Here is a 24,467-nt window from a genome sequence, read left to right as displayed (position 1 = left end):
CATACATCATCTGTCCTTGAACTTGATAGACATGCTTCTCTCAGGATCTACATCCCGGTGCGAAGAGTGATGACAGCCTCTTAAGCATGGATGTTTCAAATTTCCCGCCTATCATATGAGGAACTACCGTTTAATACAAAACCATGCATTGTAGAAGATATCAAAATTAAGTAGCATTTTCCTTTTGCATAATGGCAACTATCATCCTCGTATAGTGATATCGTATGTTATTAGCTGCATAACATTTTTTAATCACAATAGTCTTTGTGGTGTGCCATTGGGATGTAAACAACAACAATAATAAAATGGCTCCCACTATATCAACCATTTTTTTATATTTTACGGGCTTCTGGTTCATTGGTAAGTAATCTTATTTGTTGCTCGGGATATGAATGATGGAGTAAGATGTGGTAATCAATGGTTGTGCACAAAGTGAGATGTCTACCCTGTAATAACAGAGAGAACATCTTTCTACCTTATTTCACTGGATTGAGAGAGACAAGGAAAAAGATTAATTATTTACCAAACGGGGACGGCTTTTCCACATTTTCCATTGAAATAAGTATTTCACGTTTACTTGTTATTATTCCTGGAGTACCACAGCTAGTGGACATTTTTAGAAACTTACCTCTGAAAGCTATAATTGAGGAATTAGAACGTGTAAATCTTACACCGAACGTGTAAATCTTACACCGACGTCTGCCAGTAGCCAGCCATATTTAACGTTCCTAACATGCATTTTTTAAGTTTGAAAGCTGGCTGCCGCACGCAAGTGAGGTTAGGTTGGATTAGGCTTGGTTTGGTTAGGTTAGGTTCGGATAAATCATTAACCCTCCGTTGGTGTAGCGGGGTATAACATACCCACAGTGACATTTTTCATTAATTCATTCACTGCCAGATGCCATGTATCCCAAACAGGGTGGCCAAGGGCTTAGAGTTAATTGTTTTACAGGGAGGGGCACTAATCCTCCACCAACCCCACCTGACACGTAGGGACTGATAAGGATAATTTTGTTCAAAAATGGCATTCTGAGATGGTGTTGATCTATCTTCGCTCAGGATGAAATGAGGTCTGTTTGTCTTTGGTGCCGTTAGAGTTTTTAAACAAACACTGCTTTTAAAACACCGCTCACCATTTGAAAAAGAGATAATAAAGATCAAAACTTGACAACACAATCAGAAAATGCTCAAAGAATCCCATGGAGAGCTGAGGTAAAGCAATAACAAGAAAACTGCATAATAAGGTGGTCCTCTGTCTCTTTAATGATTGTCCATAAGTGTGCTGATGGAGTGGAATCTCAGGCACCATGATATGAAATGTTCTGTGGTCTCTTCAACCCAGGTATACCATTGGCACCAAGGGTCCTCTATCATACCTGAATGGTACAGGTGACTTGCGAGGCTTGATGGCCCAGCTGCAACCTGGCGATGTGAACATCAACTTTCCAGCGGGGGTGGTGAGCCCAAGGGTGTGCAGAGGAATCAGGGCAAAAATGCATCAGGTGGATGGCAAGGTCTGTCACAAGGTTTGCATTCCAGTGTGAGATGCAGGCACTGCATACATGGCCCGGGAATGCAGCCATATTGCCAGCCACTGAGAATAACATGCTGGAGGTTAATGTCTGCCTCACTGCTGCATCAGCAATTTTTTTTTTACCATAGGTGCCAATGTGTGAAGGATAAATGCATATGGAGGGAGAGGCAAAGAGATAAAGATGTGCAAAATTGGCATGGACTAGCTTGGCGTGAGTCACTGGGCGATCTTAGAGGAGGAGGGTTAAGTGAGGACTGTGAGTATATAAAACTACTGGCTGGGATAGGAAGAAGGTCCATACAAACTCTAGGGCGTGGAGGATGGCTAGGAATTTCCACAGTCAGGATGTCATGCTGCGTGGTGAAAGACCAAGTTTGAGAGAGGGAATGATCCTTGAAGTAGACTGCAGAGACAGGTTACTGAGGGGGAATGAGATCAATCCACGTAAATCTAAAGGAATCCTCATAAAAGAGTAGTCCCCGCTAATATAGAACTGCTGTGCTGACTTCAGGAATGGCTTTGGGAGATAGGGAGAGATTAACCAAAACAGATGCATCCAAGGTGGGACAGGGCAAAGAGAGACCACTGGAATGGGCTGGGAAAGATCAAGACACGGTGTGGCAGCATGGATGGTGCTGATAACGAAGGGGAGCTGAACTTGTGGCCAATATGGGGACTGGCAAAGGATCATGGGAAGACAGTAGAAGGTGGAGACTGGGTGGTTGGAGGGGAGGGCAGAAATGCAAGGGAGCAGCCAATGTTCCAAGCATTAGATGGAAAGGGGCATCACCACTGACTCTGCATGAGGGGAAACAACAGGGGTGGACCTGGAGGCACCAAGAACAATGCAAAGTGCTGTGTTATGGACAGCATCCAACCTCTTGAGGTGGGTCTGGGAAGCTGACCAATAACGGGAGGAACCATAACTGACATATTAAGAGAGCATGCTCGGGATGAATGCCAGAAACAGGTGAAGGAGGGTAGTTCGATTAGTACCCCAACGAGCCCCTGCATTGCATCTCTTGATGTCCAGGTATCTAAGGCATGCTAATTGAAGGTTGTTTATGTGAGGGGCCCAGGTGAGGTGGGGACCTTTCAGATGGAGGCCAAGAAATGTGGGAGAGGGAGGGTAGCTTGACACTCATATTGACAGAACCATCCTGACCACACATAATGTAGCCTTGAAAGCCGCTCTGCATCTGTCATGTGTTTACCAGCTAGGACCTAACTCAGTTGTGAAACCCACTTACCTTAAGAAGGTGCAGTTTTTGCGTCTTCATCCATCTTGTCATGTCCTGGGATGGGAGGAGCCCTGGCTTCCCAAACATGTGTACTGGACTACAGGGAATATACCTGTAGTTTGGCAGCTTGGACAAGGAAGGCGTAGATTTCTGTGGCCTGGTTTCTGTTTATAATGAGATGCCTAGCAAGGTACTATCTCAGTTACCACCCCTGAATGCCAGGATGCTTTACCCACTTCTCTGTGTCCCTTTACAACCATTCAGATGTCTGAGTATGGACTTGAATGTCCTGGGGATCCACAATTTTTTTTATTTATATATAAATGTATTGTTTTTTTATGTTGCTTTCCTTCCTTGTTTAAGGTTTTGTAGGCTCCCCAGCAGTTATTATAGATTTTACTTCCAGGCCGAGTAAAATGTTTTTTGAGAGGTACGAACATTTCATAGTTGCATCAGTCTCCCTCTGGATCCTCCAATGCAGGGGTCAGCATTTAGGGGTTCATTACCCCATCTGGGGTAATTTTAAAGTTTTCTGGCAGTAACAAGACCCATCCAAATTACAGCAGGTTATATGAGCACGACTTATATTTAGAAAATGAGACTAGCCAATTTTGGCAGGCTGATGAGATTCCCCTTGCCTTTTCCCTTTCAGACAAGTAGATGTTAACTTTTGATATTTTGATTATCGTATCAAACCAAAGTCAAATGGCCACCCCATAAGGGATTATGGCGTCTGGCAATAGATAGATAGATAGTATCAAACCAAAAAAATTATCGTGTTTTCTGTATAACAATCATATACCCATAAGTAAAAGCATAATTTTGTCACCCACTGGAACTCCTGGCAAAATAGGCCTTCTCCAGATCTGTTGTACTCAAAATATGAATTGAAGTTTAATTCAAATCTTCCTGAAGAATGCAACCCAGGTGAAATGCTAGCTATGCCACCATGAGATGAGTTTCATGAGTCGTGGCCACGTACTTGTTTTTAAATGGAACACATCTTGGTTTGTCATGGTATGTTTTATCAGTATACCGGTAAACATAAAACAAGCACCATAGAAGGTGCTGTTACCCATAAAGCTACTTTGGCAGGCCTTGATTTACAGTACAGTACAGTACAGTACTGGTTGTCTTAAAAAAGTAGTGATATTTAGGAACGTATTTCAGATATCTGATGAAAACTTACTATACATCATGGAATTCTTCTATAATGTACTGGATTGTTTTCCTTTTTTCCAGAGTGTTCATTTGGTTTGGAAGTGAGATTAGAATCATCTGACCAGAACTCTCAGAAATTCGTTGGGGATTCACTGATTCTGACCTGCACAGCTTACAACAGGAAAGAAGATGATCCCAGAGTTAAATATATGTGGATTCTGCCCATTAATAAGTAAGTTCATCAGAAATAATTTGTTACCGTACTTGACTTGAACGGTTTACAGTAAGTTCTCGTTATTAGCTACCATTTTTTAATGCTTCTATGTTGTTTCCACAGAACACTGTATGCAGAAAAATTTGCAGTTAAAGTAACTTCATGATGGTGTAGAAGGCTGATTTACCAGAGTCCCCTAATATAATGTAGCTGTTGTATAGAAGTTGTGATTAGTATGAAACATACCCCTGACTGCTTGTGGTTCCTTAAAGGAATTGTAAGCCAGTTCTGTTGTAATGTACAGTAAAGCATCAAACTGGATCACCTGCAGTCCTACCGGACCTAGGTCCAAATCCCCACTGGGCCAGGGAACAGTTTAAGGATTTGAATTTCATGAAAATCAGACTTTACTGATCTACCAAAAGACCTTCCGACGTCACAAAAATACCCCCGCTAACACCAATGCATCAGTCCTGTATGAGACAGCCCTAGCATGCATTCAGTATGGACAGCGGGTGTTAGCGTGACTTGGAGGTGTATGGTACGTAGGAGGACTACTGGGCCTTGGGAGCAGGCTGTGAAGCTTATGTCCAGAGTCGGACACATTAAAAAAAAAAGTGTGGGGAAAACCCAGTCTGATGAATGTGAAAGTTAGCTATATATACAGGTATAACTCGATGTATGATACCCGTAGATGTGATGCCCTGGCTTCACGATGGGGTTAGAAATACCACCACACCCTGCCTAACGATGGCCAAACCCTGGTTTATTGATGGATTTTGATTTTATTTACCGATTTTGATATTGCATACTAAAACTGTGTGTTTAGGTTGATTTATGAACTGTTTTTAGACTTAGGTTAATGTGTTTTAGCCATAGTTGGGGTGAACATTATCATTTTGGGATACCGGCTACAGTTTGCTAAGCTTGATTTTTTGCAGATATTCAGTAATCCCTCCTCTATCTGACGTAATAGAACCAAAGGCATGTCCAGAAAGTGGTCCCGTCCTGATAGTGGGCCCCAGCCTCCTGGACTTGTACTTATGGACCCTAACCTAGCCTGACTCAGAAAAACACCTACATAATTCCCTACTGGACATGCATAGCACGTATGTAAGGCCCTATTCACACCAATAAGGGACACAAAAGAGTGAAATAAATGCAAAGAAACCAAGAATGAGGTTCTAGAGGTGAGTATATACAATATTAAACATTCTGGGTACATACAACAAGTCCCTGGTTCCTGGACTGGTACTTATGGACCCTGACCTAGCCTAACTCAGAAAAACACCTCCCTGCTGGACATGCATAGCACCTAAGATCCTATTCATACCAATAAGGGACATAAAAAGTGAAATGAGGTTTTAGAGGTAAGTATGGAAAATACATTCCAAATGAAACATTCTGGGGGCTTACAACAAGTCCTTGGCCATCTCGATGAATAACCCGCCTCCTCTCAGACTCTGACAGCAAAAAGGAGTACCTGAAGTACCTGCAGTACAGTGTACATGAAGTCTTGCACTGAACTTAGCCATTTGCATTCAGAATTTCATTTTCTTAACACAGCCCACTCTACTGTAGTCTTACTTGTGCTCCATTGTACCGTAATGAAATCAGTGTTGCACTCTGCACTTAAGTCTTTGCACTCAGAAATCCATTTTCTTAACACTGCGCACTCTAGTCTTATTTGCTCTCCATTGCACGTTAATAAAGTCAGTGCTTTTGATATGATAGTACATTGCCATTTCAATTTTTAGGCAGGATAGTGTGAAGGAGGAATACACTTCAGGTGGATCCACATTGACCATATCCCACCTAGAGGAGACAGATGGGGGCCTGTACACCTGCCAGGCTGCAGACATTGCTGACGGGATGGTCAAATCAAAGGACAGCGTGGAGATTGTCGTCTTTCCTCGTGAGTGTGCCATAACCCAAAGGAGCTGATTGAAAATCTTTTTTAGTTTACTGTATTTGTGTTTGAAATTATAATCTTTCCTTGTGAGTGTACATCTTAAGTTGTTACAACTGGTGACATATTCTTTCATTTATGCATACCATCACCTGATGATTTAATATAGCTTTTGGGAGACCTTTTATATTGGAGTACAGTAATTTAATGGAGGTTGTTTGTAACAGCATGATTAGGGGGAATTTCCACATAGCGATTAAAATTTTGTAAAGGTAACAATACAGTGGCAGCTATAATTACTTTTGAAATTCTTTATAGTACCAGCATTTTGTGCTTAGCTAAAAGAAGGGTTTCTGCAGTAGTTGTGAAGGGTAAGTACTGATAGAACTACCATATACCGTACTATAGTATATCAAACTAATTCAGTTTGTAGTCACGCATGAATAGAACAAAATTGTGTAAAGGTAGCAAAAGTAAAGTGAAGCATACGTCATCAAAGGAAGGTTGATGACTTATTAAGTTTGATGACATCTCGTTTGCTTTATTCCAGTTATTGCCATAAATATGATTTAGTTGGGAGATATTTTTCAGGTGGAAGAGGTTGTCATTGTGGTATATACAGTATTGCTTTCATTAAAATTTTCACCATTAGAGATCTTCCCAAATTTGAATACAATCATCTGAGTGTGGCAAGATTAGAAAGTAATATACATCTGTGTTGTGAAGGTGTTAAAAGAGAGTAAGAGTATATTGGTTTATAAGTCATGGTGGTTCAAGCCCTCATGCATGACTTCAGAAATGGACGCCCTTGGGAGATAATGTGTGCTGATGACTTGGTGTTGATTGCAGAGAATGAAAGGGAGGGAGATTAAAGATTTAGGAAATGGAGAGACTGAGTTACAAGGGTTAGAGCATAATTGCAGAAAAAAAAAAAAATGTGATGATATCTATGGCTGGTGGCCTATCCACCCTGTCATATGCTTTCTTCAGATCCATGAAAGCCGCATACAACTTCTTTCCCTTCTCTAGAAACTTTTCCACTAAAGATCTAAGAATGAATTTCTGATCTACACAACCTCTTCCCTTCCTAAAGCCTCCCTGTTCTTCTCCAACTAATTCCTCTGTTCTTTCTCTAACTCTTGTTAATAAGTATCCTACCATACACTTTTCCTATTATACTAAGAAGATAAATGCCCCTATGATTACCACACACTTCTTATTCCCCTTTTCCTTTGTACAAGGGAATAATTATACCTGACTTCCAATCCTCCGGGACTCTACCTTCCTCCCAGGCCAATCTGCACATCTTCCACATCCATTCTACTACTATCTCTCCCCCATGCTTCAGCGTTTCACCACACACTCCATCAATTCCTGGGGCTTTCCCCAAGAAGTGAGAAAAATTCAGATTGGTACCAATACCACGGATGTTGGTAAAATATGAGGCTGAACCCGCACTTCTCTGCTGACGAGCTTGATTTGTGGTTACGATAACTGCTGGCGGCACAGTCACATGATGATGACCAGTAGAGCTCTGTGCTGCCAACTCTGCCCTGCTTCGTTGTATCACAAATCATCATTCATTATACTGTACACTTTTTTTTTTTTTTTGTCATTCAGCACACTACTACAGTTGATACCCTTTTAGTCATTCTGCCAAAGTTTTCACTCATTCCATCGGATCTTGCTACCATTTTGTACAGTTGCAGACATATATAATGATTCTCTTCTTTGTAGTAAAGAATGAGATAGTGAGCATTAACTTGAAATGCTGTACAGTATTGTTAATAGGGCTTATAGTTTTGTTGTGTTTATATTGCAGGTGGTAGAGCATCACATTGCTCCGGTAACTACTTCAGGTGCAACAGTGGTCAGTGTATCTCCAACCGCTACAAGTGTGATGGCCACATGGACTGTCCCCATGATGGCTCTGATGAGGCTCCAGAGCACTGTGGTAAGTTTATATAATAGTCTTTCTTACCATTGTCCATTATTGTTGGAAAAGGAATTGAGTACCTGTATTAGTGCAATGTTTTTTAACAGTTACTGACGTATGCTGTTTTGGAATAAAGTGCCTATGACCTCCAGTCTTTCAAATGCAGTATGTTCAGGCATCTCAGAATGAACGGATCTTGAATTTGGCTCTGTGCTATCTTATTTTTGTTTTTTCTTGGATGGAAGACTCTTGCAGGCCGCTGGCCTTTGGTTCCTTCTTCCCCCCAAAAAAGTGGATAAAGTGCCTAATTTGTTCAGTAGGTGGCTAGGTACTATCAACTGTGGGAAGTGAAGTAGAACTTCACTATATTTGATTAACTGATGGAATTTCCACTCATATAAAAGCTAAAGTTTTCTGAGTGAGCTTTCGTTACATTAGAATTGCTTTGATTATGTTGGATCACAGTCCAATGTCTGGAAAAAAGTCTGGTGCAGCATGAGTCAGAGACACCATAAAGTATCCATACTGTACCATAACAATACAGTGCTAAACAAAATACCTGTACAATAAATAGTTTAGAAGGAAAATGTTTATGTTTTTTAAATAAACATTATGAATTTTCAAAATCAAAATTGATAGTTATGGATTGGTTACTCTACACATTTTTTAGTTGTACAAGGACTGTATTGAACTGAGTAGTGTAAGAGATAAATTTGATAGGTTTTAGGAGCAATAAAACCTGTGTCTGATATAGTGAAGTTTCGCTTTATCACCATAGGAGTGATGTCTGGCTACAATCTTGGTAACTATTCATTTAATAATCAGTCACAGGCAGGAACTAAGTCACAGGTATGTAAATTTGAAAGTTTAAGCTCAGACTCTTACAGTATAACGAGTCTTATTGCACATCTCATATTTTTGATACCCACCTCGTAGCAGGTATCTCTGGAGGTAAGAGACGACCAAAATTAAGGGGGGACACGATCAAGCATTCTGTTACCTTTAAACAGATTACAAAGAGAGAGAGAGAGAGAGAGAGTGAGGGAGGGAGGAAAAGGAATAGAAATATCAGATTTTGAGGTATACAAGAGAGGGAGGTGTGAGCTGGGGGGAGGCCAGTTAAGTAAAGAGGAAGTGGGTTGTTTGATGTATAATGAATGAAAGAGAGGAATGAGTTTTTTTTTTTTTCAAGAATACTCTCCCAGTATCCCTGCTTGTCGTAAAAGGCAACTAAATGGGTTGGCGGAGGGTTAGTGCCCCTCCCCGGAAAACAAATAACTAAAAAGACAAACAAGAAGCCTCGGACAAGTACTGACCAAACGATGACGACCCAGGACCGGACAGAAGACATGGTAATGGGAACATGGAATGTAAGAGGTGCGAATGATGAGGTGAAAGAGAAAGAGATTGTCCAGGTGCTTGAGGGTGCGAAAGTGGATGTATGTGGAATAACTGAAACAAAATGGAGAGGAGAAAGTGTGAGAGAATGGGAGTATGGATGGGGTATATGTGCAGGAGTAGGTGAGAATGAGAGGGTGAAAGAAGGAGTATGTATAGTTGTGAGTAAAAGATGGAAGAAGAGCATAAGACAGTATGGATCACTTGGGTCAAGGATTGTGTGGGTAAGGTTGAAAGTTGGAATACAAATGTGGGCGATTGTGTGTGTGTGTGCACCAACGCAAGATCATGTTAGCAGAGTGAGAGAAGAGTTCTGGACAAATGTGGAAGTGTGCATGGAAAAGTTTGGAAGGAATGAGAGAGTGTTTTTGATCGGTGATATGAATGGTAAAGTAGGGAATGTGAAGGTGGATGGAATAGTTGGTGAGTGGGGTGTGCCTGCTGAGATAGATGAGAATAGCAGTGTGTTAGTGGACATTTGTGCTGGGAGGGGGTTGGTAATAGCCAGTACCTTCTTCAGGCATAAAATGATCCACAGGTATACATGGCAAGTGATGAGAAGGGTGGGTGGTGAACTGAATGAAAGGAAGGCAATGATTGCTTATGTGTGTGTGGATGAAAGGATGCAAAGATGTGTAATGGATGCAAGAGCTTATAGAGGTTGGGGAAGTGGACTTTCTGACCACTACTTGGTGGTGGCCAGAATTAAGATCCAAGTAAGATGGAGAAATAGAAGAAGGGAAAGACGAGAGGAAGGAGCAGTGGCAAGGGGAGTGGAAAGGTTACAAGAGGATGAGAAAAAGGCAGAGTATAAGAGAGAAGTGGAGGAACGATTGGGCAAATATGAATTAGAGCAGATGGGGGACGTGGAAGGTGTGTGCAGGATATTTACAGAAGAAATATGTGCAGCATGTGATGTGGTGTGTGGGAGGAAGAGAAGACGGAGGGGGGTGCAAGGGACAGCGTGGTGGACTGAAGAGGTGAGACAGGTTGTGACACAAAAGAAGAAAGCATACAGTGAATGGATGAGAAATAGGGGCGTGGAAGAAGTTGAGAGGCAGAAGAGGGAGTTATATGTGGAAAGAAAGAGAGAGGTGAAAAGATTAGTAAGAGAGAGTAAGAAGAGAGTGGATGAGGAATTTGGAAGGAATTTGAGTGTAAAGTGGAGGGACTGTAAGAAAATGTTCTGGAAAGAGGTGAAGAGAGTAAGACAGGGTGGAAGTGAGGTTGGCAGAGGAGTGAAAGATAGAAATGGTAGATTACTAGTGGAGAAGGGAGAAAAAGTGAGCAGATGGAGAGAACACTTTAAAGAATTGTTGAATATACAGGATGGAAGTAATGCGAGTATAAGTGGCTGGGGAACGGCTGGGAGAAAGAGGGAGGTGAGAAGACAGGAAGAAATCAGTAGGATAGAAGTTGTGGAAGCAATGAAGAAAGTTAAATCGGGGAAAGCCCCAGGAATTGATGGAGTGTGTGGTGTAATGCTGAAGCATGGGGGAGAGAGAGTAGTAGAATGGATGTGGAAGATGTGCAGATTGGCCTGGGAGGAAGGTAGAATCCCGGAGGATTGGAAGTCAAGTATAATTATTCCCTTGTACAAAGGAAAAGGGGAAAAAGAAGTGTGTGGTAATTATAGGGGCATTTGTCTTCTTAGTATAATAGGAAAAGTGTATGGTAGGATACTTATTGACAGAGTTAAAGAAAGAACAGAGGAATTAGTTGGAGAAGAACAGGGAGGCTTTAGGAAGGGAAGAGGTTGTGTAGATCAGATATTCATTCTTAGATCTTTAGTGGAAAAGTTTCTAGAGAAGGGAAAGAAGTTGTATGCGGCTTTCATGGGTTTGGAGAAAGCATATGACAGGGTGGATAGACAAGGATTGTGGAAAGTATTAAGAATATATGGAGTAGATGGGAAGTTGTTGAATGCTGTGAAGAGTATGTATGAAGGTGCTAAGGCTGCAGTGCGTGTGGATGTTGAACTAAGTGAATTTTTCTCTTTGAAGGTTGGGTTGAAACAGGGATGTGTCATGTCTCCGTGGTTGTTCAATCTGTACATGGATGGGGTAATAAAAGAGGTACAAGGTAGGGTAGTGGATGTTGGAGTGGCTCTGGTGAGAGAGGGTAGTGTTTGGAAACTCCCTGTACTGTTGTTTGCAGATGATACTGTGTTGTTGAGTGAAGATGAAAGAGAGCTGCAAGGCTTGGTGGATGAGTTTGGGAGAGTGTGTAAGAAACGGATTCTAAAGGTGAATGTAGGGAAGAGTAAAGTGATGGTCTTTGAGAGAGGTGAAGTCAGTGAATGTACAGTGAGGTTGGATGGTGAGGAATTGGAAAATGTGAGTATGTTTAAGTACTTGGGTAGTGTGATGAGTAAGGATGGAGGTTTGGAGGGTGAAGTGCTTGAAAGGGTACAGCAGGGAAGAAAGGTTGTTGGTTCCTTGAAATCAGTGATAGGAAACAGGGAAGTGAGCATGGAAGTGAAAAAGTTACTACATGACAGTATTGTGATACCAACTTTAACGTATGGAAGTGAAGCTTGGACGTTGTTGGAAGGACACAAGTCAAGAGTGAGAGCAGTGGAAATTAGTTATTTAAGAGGAGCCTGTGGAGTCACATGGAGAGACAGGCTGATGAATGAGGATTTAAAGGAGGGTTGTGGTGTGGATGTGGATGTGATGGGAAGCGTTATGAGGAACACACTGAGGTGATTTGGCCATGTGGAGAGGATGGAGGGTGAAAGACTGACGAAGAGAGTGTATGTGAGTGAGATGGAGGGGGGAAGAGGGAGGGGGAGGCCGAGGATGAGATGGAGGGATGGGGTGGAGTCGAGGTATATGAGAGAGGGGGGTGTGAGTTGGGAGCAGGGCAGTGAAATGGCAGGGGACAGGACGACGTGGAGGCGATTTGTTTTTGGCCACCCTGAACTGGATTGAGGCGTCTGGCAATAGATAGATAGATACAGTAGATAGATTGGTAGATATATTTATATATAATGTCATTTCTAGGTGCATGTATACCAGGTTTAAATTTGAGATGGTGAAAATGGCTCAGCAGTTGAACATTTACCTTGTGAAATTGGAAGTTTAGATATGGACAGGTTGTTGGAATGAGTTGGTAATTGTAGGTATACCAGTTATAGTATTTTAGTTACTTGTAAAGAATGACTTAAATGGAGTAGTTGATGCAGGTCCAATGAATTATGCAGTGCACCATTTTGGTGTCCCAGGGGAAATTGATAATGGATTGATAATGGATGTTACTTGAGTGATATTTCAGGGAAAAAGGATGTTTTGTAAGAAATGCTTCTTTTTCAGTGTTCTCACTGGTCCTAGCACTTATGTATGCAGCAAGTTTTTTCTTCCCTTTATTCATCTCTCCATTCTTGCATAAATATTGGGGAGTGCAGTTGCTCAGTTGTGGGGTGTTGGGCTCGAGACTGTGAGGTTGAGAGTTTATGCCCTGCCTGGATGGCTGCTGTGTTGGGAGGGGTAGCGCTCTCCCGTCACCCTAGCCGGGCTATGTTATCTAATGAGATCTAGCTCGGGGGATTATTCCCTTCTTGCATAAATAAACAGCGTCATTGACTCTAAGCAAGTCTTGCTGACTGTGAATTGATGTACTGTAATTTGTTATTCAGTGTAGGAAAAGTATTTATTATTCCTTAGTCATTATACATCTGTATAACAGTTACCAGTAAGTCACACTGTCATTACTCATTTCTAATCAAACTTCTGCATCTAAGGGCACGATCCATGTGCAGGAAAGCTTGCATGCAGTGATGGTCGGTGTTTGTCACGCAACCTTTGCTGCATTGAGCCAGACCTCTCCCATCCCAACTGTACTATCACAGCTTCCATATTGTGCTGCCGCCAGCTCATTCACCCAGGTTAGTACCTTATAGAACTACCATTATTCCTCAGTTTTTTACTTTAGAAATGTAAATGAGAATAAAGGAACACTTCTCATAATATACCTTTGCTCATGTTGTGTGAAGTTTCATTTCTTTCAACAGCAGTCACCTGACTCTTGTCGACATTTACTTTCAAAACGCATTGCTTATGAACATTAACAAAATTCTGCACCAGGCTGTAAAAGTTTTCAGCAGTTTGGGATACTCAGCATCCCGGAAAGTCTACAATTTATATTGCCAGCCACTGGCAAGTACTTAAAAAATTTTACCAGCTCAGAAGAATTTTTACTAGCCAGAGGAAAATTAACAAATAATTAGTCAGCTTGCAAATTATTTATTGTAGCCCAGGTTGAAAATAAGTAATAGATTTGCATGTATATCTATCTATAGCCCGATGCCTTAATGTATATAAACATATTAATAGCAGTGCGAAAGATGATACATCAAGAAGAGCCGTTGAGCCGTAATCAATGGCAAACAATAAAAAAAAAGAAAAAAAGGCACGAACATAAAGGATGGAGAGGGTGTTGTCAAGCGACTAGAGATACATGGGCCTACTAGGAAAGTAGCCAGAACAGTTTATTGAATAACTTTAAGTGAACATTTTGTTGTTTATTAATAATGGAAAATTTTGACGCTGGTTTTCTATCTATCTATTTATCTATTGCCAGACGCCATAATCCTGTAAGAGTTGGCCATTTGACCTTGAGTTATTGGTTTTACAGGGAGGGGCACTAGCCCTCCACCAACCCACTTGTTGACACATAGGGAGCATGTATGGGTTGGTTATATGGTTGCCACCCAGCATTGTAAATGGTTTCTTGGCTTACTGAAACGTCGGTCCAAATTGTCTCCAAGACCAAAACAAACACTACCACATCAATACAGGCAGCGTTATTCACGTACAGTAAATCATTGCAACAACACAACAAACACACTTACGCAACGTTGGCCTGGTATTACACGATGTATAGGCCTACAGTAGCATGATGCTTGGCTGAGAGGTGACGATAGCTGGGGGGCACACGTGAACGAGTGGAAAAGACAGGGCTTTGAAGGGGTAGTGGGACCGCAACTGAACCAAAACAATGCTTTGCACGCTGGTGCTGCCATCTTGCCTGAGACGAGCAACGGTCACCTTGTGTGTGCCTGGTTCTTTGTACGAAATTTTCCTATGGCAATATCGTTATAGCGGGATTTATCGTAAGTCGGATTTTGGGGTGGAACTTTTCTATTATCGTTGAGGTGAATTATTGTATACTGAATCAATGTAAAACAAGTAGTGACTGTACCTGGGTACAGTGATAGAAAAGAAAGGAAGATATGCAAAAGAAGTGGAAAGTAGAGTGACACAAGAAAGGAAAGTAGCTGGTGCAGTGAAGGCCATAATAAGAAACAGAGGCTTGAGTGTTGCAGCTGCACGAGGCTTACATGATGGAGTGTTAGTCAGTGCCAACTTTAACATACGGATGTGAGACTGTTGCGTGGTATGAAAATGAAAAGTCTGAGAGCAGTGGAGATGGGACTGCTGAGGAATGTAAAGTATATGGAGTACAAACAGTGGATAGGATACGAAATAATGTAATTCATGAAAGATGTTGAGTGAGGAAGTCTGTGGACACAAGAATTTAACTGAGTGTACTGAGATGGTATGGTCATGTGGAGAGAATGGATAACAATAGTGTGGTGAAAAAAGTATATCTGAGCAGATTTGAAAGAGGGAAGAGACCAGGTAGGCCAAGGAGAAGGTGGAGGGATATGATAGATGAGTGTGTGAGGAAGAGAGGTTTGGAAGTCGGTGAGGCTAGGGGATTGACGAGATTGAGCTGGCTGGATGAAGGTTGTGAGGAGAAGTACATGATCAGGGATTTTGGCACCCCTTGTGAGCACGGCAGGCTCCGGATTGACTCAATCGAATACGTTTGTGTGAAGCTACAGAATGTGGTGAATGTTTTTGGAATATCCGGTAGAGCAAGGATTCCGGGGGCTTGAATGATGAGTGAATGGAAGTGTGGCCTATTTGGATTGGGCAAGTTTGTGCTGTCTGGACATTTCTACTCCTCACCCTGCCCTTGGGTAGGAAAGGAGGTCTGGATGATGATGATAAGTGATGATGTGTACCTTTCACTGTTGCACTTGACTGGTATTACATAAACTATGATATTTACAGCACTTCTGGATCAAGACTTGTATTACATTGAAATGCGCCCCAAACTTGAGCACCAGAGGACACTCCAGCCTGATTCAACACTGGTCATGGGTAAGTCAGATGCATATCCTTTATTTCATTCTTTTCCTGCCCTTATAGTATCTCATATGTATTTGTGAAAGACTGCTAAGAACATTAAATATGCCTGATTCAAATCATTTGATTAAGCCCTTGAATCAGTTCATGTATTCTCTTGGTTTATTCTCCATTTCTCCAGATTATTTTATAGTCATAGGGGAGACTTCATGCAGTGAAGAGGCAATGAATGCTACAGTATGTCTTATCTCGTTACAGTATATGTTTGAATGCTTAGGCCATGCATGCATGCATATGCCCCCCCCCCCTTTTTTTTTTTTTTTACCTGGATGGCATTTAACACCAATATTAGGATTCGTGTAGCTTCAGCATTGTAAGTACAGTAGCATAGGTGTTTTTTTCTTGGCCATATGTTGTGTACAGTAGGGAGTAATAGCGTAAGACGAACTTTAATTTTGTAAATGTTGTTGAGTCTTCTGCATATAAGTGTTTTGGCCACATTTTTTCCTTTGGTAATACCTCCCAGGGATGGTAGTAACCATCAGCTGTCTTCATACACTTTGAAAAGTCTCTTGTATCATCATTATCAGATCATTTGAAATTAAAGATACATCATCAGATTGAAGAAGAGGTTCTGTTTGCAGAATATATAGGAGTACAGTGCTTTGAAAACTTGGCTAAATAATTGTGTCTCTCCAGAGTCTTTGTTTATACTCCTGGCAATTGGAATGAGGAATTACCCCTCCAGCTTCAGTATTTTATTAACATTTCTTGCCACTGCCAGAATTTTATTCAGCTATTGAAAAATCTTTAGTAGTGGTAGGTGCTCACTAACTCATATGTCTAACCCCTATACTTCAAAGCCCTTCCCCAAAGATAATAAAATTTTGTAGTGGCAGGGTTAAATTACAGTGCATAGGGTTGTGTCAAGTGAAGACCAGTTGCATAATGAATTATCGCATAAAGAGATCGATATAACATGGGTTCAATGGAGATAGGGAGGGTGTCATCAGCCACGAAGCCTAAAATTACCTAAAAAACCCTTGCCATCCACCTGAAGTTTGTCCTGTATCGGTACAAGTCGTCACCAAGGCCCCCCCCCTCTCCCCAAGACGGGGGACAGTTGGAGGGCCTGGATAACCACTCCACAAAAATGTTACGGTATTACTTCACTTAATATCACACACTGCACTATTTGTTAAGTCCTTGCACTGTTTCTTGGTGATAGCAATGGTGTTTCAGTGGTCATTCATGCACAGAATAAAATGAAAGACAACAATCACAGCCAGTATAAACATTGGGCAGGCATCTCGGTTCAGTCAGCTGTGTAGAGGCCCATAAGGGGCTGGTGGTTACGTAAGGGTGGCATGATTTCCAGGTCACAAGTTTTACATACATAAAAGCGTCACTTCACTTAATATTGCACGCCACTATTTGTTGAGCACTTGCACTGTTATTTGGTGATAACAGTGGTGTTTCAGTGGCCTTTCTTGTACAAAGTAAAAGAAAAGCAGCGATCACTGCCAGTATAAACACTGGGCGGGCATCTTCGCTCTGTCAGCTGTATAGAAGCCCTGAATAGGGCTTGTGGTTACATAAGGTTGACACAATTTCCAATTCAAAGGTTTCAGTATTTCACAAACAGAAAGTATCACTTCACATAATATTGCACACTGCACTATTTATTAAGCACTTGCACTGTTATTTGACAGTTACATTAGTGTTTAAGTGGCCTTTCATGCAAGAGTAGAGGCCCAACAGGGGGATGATGGTTATGTAAGTTTGATACAATTTCCAGGTCACAAGTTTTAGCACAGTCAACCCTCGCTATTCGCAGGATTGCTACTCGCAGGTTTGCATATTCACTGATTTTCTGGGAAATTATTTTCAAAATGCACATGAAGGTTTTTCCTGTTTTTCCCACAGGATCAGCATTTCCTAGTGGTCCATCCATCATCCAATCCTATGTCGCCCCATAAGGAGCATAGGAGCCTGGGACTAGGCAAGTTGGTCCTGACACTTAAGATGAGAGTGACCAGCCCCACTCATCCTTGAGTGGCATTACGTAAGCATTAAACTCCAACCACCCCTTGGATATAAACCTACACAGGCTCAGTCCGATTGGAGCGCCTTCATTACTCACTAAACCACCAGGTGCCATAATTTGGTTATATGGTTACCACCCAGTGTAGTAAATGGTTTCCTGGTGTACAGGAAACCACTTAGCTTGTCACTCAGTGTAGTCACTCATAGACAGAAGGAAGAGGAAAGAATGAAGGAAAGAAAGACACAAGAGGAAGGAAAGAAGAGAGGATAGGGCAGACACCCAAAGCAGCACTACATCAAGTGAGTGGATGGTGAGCACTCCCACTTACCATAATACTATGTAGTGTATTGAGTATCATTATTCATGCACACAGTGGACATTTACAAATCATAGTTCATCTGTGAGTATAGTCTGTATTTAACAGAGGCTTGATGTAGATCATCATTACAATACTGTGAATTGTTATTTTCTTTCTCAGGCTATAATTTTACTGAAATGCACGCAGACCACGTCAAAGAGCCATGAATGTACAAACAAACTGTAGATGAAGTATGAAAATATCTCCCATGTATACACCACAAAAGTGAGATGAAGGTGTGGGCTTCATCCCACGTTTGTTATATGTAGTCACTCTTCTAGTAATTGCTCCAGTGTCTGTATTGTAAATTTTATAATAATGATGATGTCATGTTGGCCAGTCATCATAGTAAAACCATAGATAGAGGACGAGAGAGAAAGAGAAATAAAAGTAATGCACAGTACAGTATTGTGCATTATTGGAAAACCATGGACAGAATGAGAGCGAGAGAAAAAAATAATGCACACTGTACTGTATTCTAGTGTTCAGACCTTTGTATATAAGCTGTACATCCTGAGTATTGTGGCTAGAATACATATTTTCCTTCCACTAAAACCTGGTTTATTGGGAAAATTGGTCAGTATGAACTTGTATTCCTCTAGTTAGTTGATTAACTGGGATTTTCTGTATCTCCAAAACTATGGCTTATTGGATAATGTTCTTGGGGCTCAAATATATGGTTTTTTATGAAGGAAGAGAAATACTTTGGGACATGTTAAAGATCAGTGGAGCAGCATTATAGTCAGAAATTAGGGAAGTATGAGGAGAATGATGATAAGTACTTTTGCCGCCTCTGAATGCTTACATTACTGTATAATAATATTCTGTCTTACCTCTTTTGTATAGGTTAAGTAATTGTGCCTGAGTACTATATTTGATGATGTACAGTATTTAGATCTAGTTTTGGCACTATTATGTTAATTCCTTAGGCTGTATTGTGGCAGTGGCCAACTTGGTGACTGTAGCCATCATCGTGGGTGTGCGATATCACTTGTGGCGCTCTAACAATAACAACAGTCCCTCTGGAGCACATTATCACCTGAGTCGCCTGCGTTCAGCCACACTCCGTCCGTTTGGTTTGGGGTCATCCCTGTCCCCTCCATCAACCACAGACCAGTATCAGCTGAGATCGGCAGATTCTTCGTACCCGAGAAGAATACCCGGTCTGCGATCAGATCTTCTAGCACCAGAGATACTTCATGAACAGCGGCAAAATCAGAGACCATACAGTGGAGTTATCTTGTGCCCTCCCTCACACTCACAGCCACCTCAGTACTCTCAGCTTCACACCCCACCACAGGGTCCTCCTCCATCCTACAACCAGGTACAGGCGCAGCTATTTTTCAGATTGTAAAACATTTACTTTTGTCAAAGTACAGTATTAACAGTTTGAAAGTATACAGTACATGCATGCAATTTTTTTTATTAGTAGGAAATCTAGTTAGTTAAACCCTTAGATTACAGTACCTAAAGGAACTTGGATTAGAATCCTGAGCAGGACTTAAGATAAAGAGAAACTGAAAAATTTTTAAACTGATACCTGTTTCTGCAGTAATGAAACAAGACTACGGTAGATGGAAATAGAGCATTGATTCTGAGTGTAAAATCTGAACACTTTAAAGATAAAGTATCAGAGAGTATAGTTGTAATTTAGGTAAGAAGCATGGATGGAATGAGTAGTTGTAAGATGCATTGGATGTATTTTCAATTTAATTATCAAATAATAACTTAGTGCCACAATAATTTGGTCATATGGTGCAGATGTTTTTTGAAAATCAGTGTCGTCTGCTTTTCTGAATAGAAGTGTTCATTTGGAGAAGTAGATTAGATGATTTGGAGAAGGCTTTTGACAGAGTCCTTAGAGAGATGGTGAAGTGGGCAATGAGAAAGCATGGGATCGAGGAGTGGCAGGTTAGGGTGGTTATGGCAGGGTATGTGGGTGCTTGCACCCAGGTAAGGGTGAATGGAGTTTTGAGTGAGGAGTTTTCTGTGAATGTTGGTTTGCAGCAGGGTCAGTTTAAGCCCTTTGTTGTTTATTATGGTACTTGAAACTCTTTCACATTACATCAGAAATGGACTCCTGTGGGGGATGTTGTATGCTGATGATTTGATGTTGATTGCAGAGAATGAAAGGGAGACACAGGAAAGATTTAGGAAATGGAGAGATGGTATGGGTCCCAAGAGCTTGAGAGTAAATGCAGATCAAACGAAAGTGATGGTATCTAGGACTGGGGGCGGTACTGTCAAAGAAGAGGGGGAGTGGCCATCTGTGATTTGCCACAAGGGCATGGAAGTAATTCCATCTTGTGCAGTGTTTGTGATAAGTGGGTGCATAAGAGATGTAGTGGTATTAGAGGCAGACTGCAAGATAACGCTGATTTCATATGTGCGGTGTGTCGGGGAGAGCATGTGGATATTGCCAGGCATGAAAGGATTGAAGTTGCTGATGAATCTTTTGAGTGTGTGGAAAAGTTTTGTTATTTGGGAGACATGTTATGTGCTGGAGGTGGGGCTGGAGCTAGCTCTGTGGCTAGAGTGAGAAGTGGTTGGAAGAAGTTCAGGGAACTGTTGCCTCTCCTGACATTGAGAGGGTCCTCCCTCCATACTAAGGGATCTTTGTATGCTGCATGTGTTTGGAATGTAATGCTGTATGGCAGTGAGACCTGGGCAGTAAAAGAAGGGATATTCGCAGGCTCAGATGTACAGAAATGGCAATGATTAGATGGATGTGCAGCGCATCCCTAAGTGTGAGGCTCGGAGGGGCTCGATTTATAATGGAAGAGTTGAGAGGTAGGATGGGAATGGAGTGTATTGGTGTTGTGATGAGGAGTGGTAAGTTGAGTTTGTTTGGACATGTGGAGAGGATGGAGGATGATAATTGGGTGCAGAAAATTAGAAGTGTTGTATGTTAGGGATTGAGTAGCAAGAGGTTGATCAAAAATGACCCGGGATGAGGTCACTGAGTGTGGCCTCAGAGATAAAGGAGTAAATAGGGAAGCTGCCAGAGATTGAGCAGCATGGAGAGCCACCATTAGGTGACCAAGGCATGCAGGCAAGCATGTTGGAGCCTTCAAAAATGAAACAAAGCGAAACAAATTGTTCATCTGATGGCCCCTCAGGTTACAGCCGAGGACCCGAAAGCTAGTCTCCTACCACTCTCACTGAGCTAGTATATGGCAACAGTTGGCAGCTTTTTCATACCATTTGCCCAGTTCTGGTGCCAGACTGCTGTAAAACAAGATAAAGAACTGTGGGGAGTATAATTAAACTTTTCTGTGTACAAATTGTTAAGGCTCTTTGATTAAGAATAATAATTGTTTCACTAGTAACTTAATTTAAAGCCACACATTCTTTTAGGGTCACTGGCAGTCATACACTTAGCTGTTACCACAGTGGGATGAGTGGCATCCTGCTTAATGTTTAATGATTCATTTTTTTTTTTTGTATCAGTTTTTCTAGTTTCTGGACCCCCCCCCCCTCCATGTAAAATATATGTAGCTTAGATAGAAGGATGATGATGATACCAGTACTGCAGTGATCTTCTATCAGATGTTGGGCATACATTTTGTTACAGGTTGTGGGAGCACCTCCTCCTCCATACTGCTCCCGAGATGATCTGACCACTGGAAATGTGAATGAGGGATCCTCTCTCTCTCTCCTTGCACCACTCCTTTCCCACCACCACCACCACAACAACAACAATAACAACAATGGAGACATTAATGGAAACAGTACACTCCAGCTTACTGTAGAGCATAACCACAATCTCAGTCAGCCCATCCCATCCACATCAATGCCTTTGAATCCCACAGCACCACATGCTCGTCGCAACAAGTAAGTCTTGATATCCTATTTCATGCAGGTAGTCTTGGTAACTTATTTCATGCAGGTCTCATTGATGGCCAAATGTAGATAACTGGCTTCTTTCAGATTTGAACCCTTTGACTGCTAAGATTTCTCACAGTGAACAAAAATATTTATTTTCCCAAATAAACTACCGATACCCAAATGTATGTGTAACAGTGGGAGAGTTAATAAAGATACTGTACACTAGAATTCTCACATCATCATGGGAGTGATGAGACAGCACAGTTCCCCAAATCATGCAGGAGGGCTTTAACCATTCAGTATGCTGACGTACTATATTTGTTAGTTTTTTCTTGCCATGTCCAAACAGTTTTGTTCAACTTGAATGATATCTACTGTACTTGTGAAGGGGTCATTGAAAGTTCTGTCTAACCTCCAGTTGAAAACATCAACTATACGAGGTGCTTCCCAAAAGCTCCAGTAATTTGAAAATTGTAGGAAAATAGGTTAGCTTACCTCCTAGTTCTCACTGTTGCCTTCGAAGTAGTTCCCTTGGGCATGTATACAGTGCTCCCAGCATTTTTCCCACGAGTCCATGCATCTCTGGAAGGCTTCAAGCGTGATGGTCTTGAGCACCTCCTGCGATTCTGTCTGGATCTCCTCAATCGAGTCAAATTGATGCCCTTTCAGTCGTAATTTCAGCTTGGGAAACAGGAAAAAGTTGCAGAGGGCAAGGTCAGGCGAATAGGGTGGGTGGCGAATGACTACCATGTTAGTGGAAGCCAGGAACTGCTGGACAACAATTAATGTGTGGGCATTGTCATGATGTAGGACCCAGTCCTTGTTCTTCCACTGTTCTGGACGTGTGCGGCAGATGTTCTCCCTCATATGTTGCAAAACATCACAGTAAAACTTTCTGCTGACAGATTGACCGGGTGGGACGAATTCCTTATGATCAATCCCTTGGATATTGAAGAACACGATCAACATCGAGTTGACATTACTGCGAACATGACACGCATTTTTCGGCCTTGGTGAATTGGGAGACTTCCATTGTGATGACTGCTACTTTGTCTCTGGGTCATAACCATAAACCCATGATTCATCACCAGTTATGACCTTAGAGTTGAAGGTGGCATCATCTTTGACCGGATTCTTGATCTCCTTGCAAACTGCAACGCGATGTGCCTTCTGCACGCTACTCAGCAGTCCTGGGACAAATTTTGCAGCGACGTGTCTCATGCCCAACACATCTGACAAAACGCATTGCATGCTCCCATATGACAATCCAGGTACATCACAAACATCTTGAATAGTTCTTCTGCGATCTGCAAGGATAGCCTGACGAACGTTTCCGACGTTTTCTGGTGTTGTTGCCGTTGACGGTCATTGTCTTCGACGGATGTTCATCCTTCCTTGAACTGCTTGTACCAGAAAAATGTTCTGCTTTGGAACATGGCATTGTCACCAAAGGCTTGCTGAAGCAACCAGTGAGTTTCTGCAGCCGTCTTGTTGATCTTGAAGCAGAACTTGATATAGGTTCTTTGTTCTGTGAGGTCCGCCATTGCAAAACCGCCAAACCACCTACACACCATGTTACAATAGTAAGCATAGCTCAACAACACGTCCGCTCACAAACACAGCTGGGGCCACATTGACATACAAAGGGTGCTGCTGACTCCTCCTAGCTGCAAAAGGCAAACTGCAAACAGTTGGCTCCCTCTGTTCAAATTTCTGGAACACTTGGGTAGCACCTTGTAAGATGAGTAGAGTCATTAGGTAGTAATAAGAATAGAATAAAGATATCTTGAACTAAAGGGGTTAGGTCAGCAGTTGCAAATTGTGTCTGAGTGAGAGCCACAGATCTCAAACATGCTGACATAGGGATTGTAATGTAATTTGTTACCCTAAATAAATCATGTGAAAGAAATTCCCAAGTCATCCACAGTAGTGAAAGAGTTAATATTTTAAAAGATTGTGTGTAATTAATGTGAATATTTGAAGTATATCTTCTAATTGTATTTTGTGGTTCATATTTGTAAATAATTAGACTTAGTCATCATTAATAATTACTTGATCAGTATATTGTGGTTGTCCTCAATATTTGTGTTGACTGCAAAAGACATTTATACATTGTTTACTTCTTTCTGTAATATAAGAGTAAAGATTATTTTGCCTTACATGAAAACTGATATGTGACACTATTGTTATAAATGCAAATAATTATTCAGGGTCTAATAATTTATACAAGTTGAATTAAACAGTAATTGGATTTTAGTAATACAGTAAAACTTCACTACAGTAAACTCTCCACTTTGGCGACTAATTGATGCCAAAGTAACCGCCAAATCGAAGGGCTTAATTAAATGGGGAAAATTTTAATTAGTTCTGTGAGGTCGATAAAAAGCATGATTTTTCTCCCATTCCACTTTTATATTAATGTTGAGAGGTAATAAATAAATAGTATATTGACATAACTTTTGAAAAGTAACCCACAAACAGAAATTAAGGTGCACTGATAGACAAAACAAGTATCCAAGGCTGACAAAGTTAGGCTCATGTCTTTCTCCACGGACCCCCCTTGCACGCCTGTCCTCCGCCCTCGTTTACCACTGCTTCCGCCACTGCCACTATTTCATCAAAACCTTCAAAATCAGTATCCATTGGCGGGCCATGTTCATCTTCCATGTTATCTTCCATATTTACA

At 41.5% G+C, this 24,467-nt stretch overlaps 1 protein-coding gene across 1 annotated transcript; it reads left to right on the top strand.

Annotated features, from left to right (window-relative positions):
* The first annotated feature begins 295 nt into the window (after window positions 1–295).
* LOC145401114 (uncharacterized) lies at window positions 296–23,017 on the top strand. The gene is made up of 9 exons (XM_080273485.1): window positions 296–360; window positions 4,018–4,168; window positions 5,908–6,065; window positions 7,882–8,013; window positions 13,136–13,279; window positions 15,474–15,563; window positions 18,883–19,277; window positions 21,528–21,787; window positions 22,885–23,017. The coding sequence occupies exons 1-9, from the start codon at window positions 306–308 to the stop codon at window positions 23,015–23,017; spliced, it is 1,518 nt and encodes a 505-aa protein (XP_080129611.1). The 5' UTR covers window positions 296–305.
* The last annotated feature ends 1,450 nt before the right edge of the window (window positions 23,018–24,467 follow it).

Source organism: Coenobita brevimanus, chromosome 54 (genome assembly GCF_032717465.1).
Source record: "Coenobita brevimanus isolate Jiangsu-jjx chromosome 54, ASM3271746v2, whole genome shotgun sequence".
NCBI lineage: Eukaryota > Metazoa > Arthropoda > Malacostraca > Decapoda > Coenobitidae > Coenobita > Coenobita brevimanus.
The sequence above is the reverse complement of the archived record's forward strand: the minus strand, read 5'-3'. Positions and strand labels throughout refer to the sequence as shown.

Coding starts and splice junctions, on each gene's coding strand:
- LOC145401114 (XM_080273485.1), top strand. CDS start 306: ATGGCTCCCACTATATCAACCATTTTTTTATATTTTACGGGCTTCTGG. Junction 8,014..13,135: donor TGAGGCTCCAGAGCACTGTG/GTAAGTTTATAT, acceptor TCTGCATCTAAG/GGCACGATCCATGTGCAGGA. Junction 13,280..15,473: donor CCGCCAGCTCATTCACCCAG/GTTAGTACCTTA, acceptor TGATATTTACAG/CACTTCTGGATCAAGACTTG.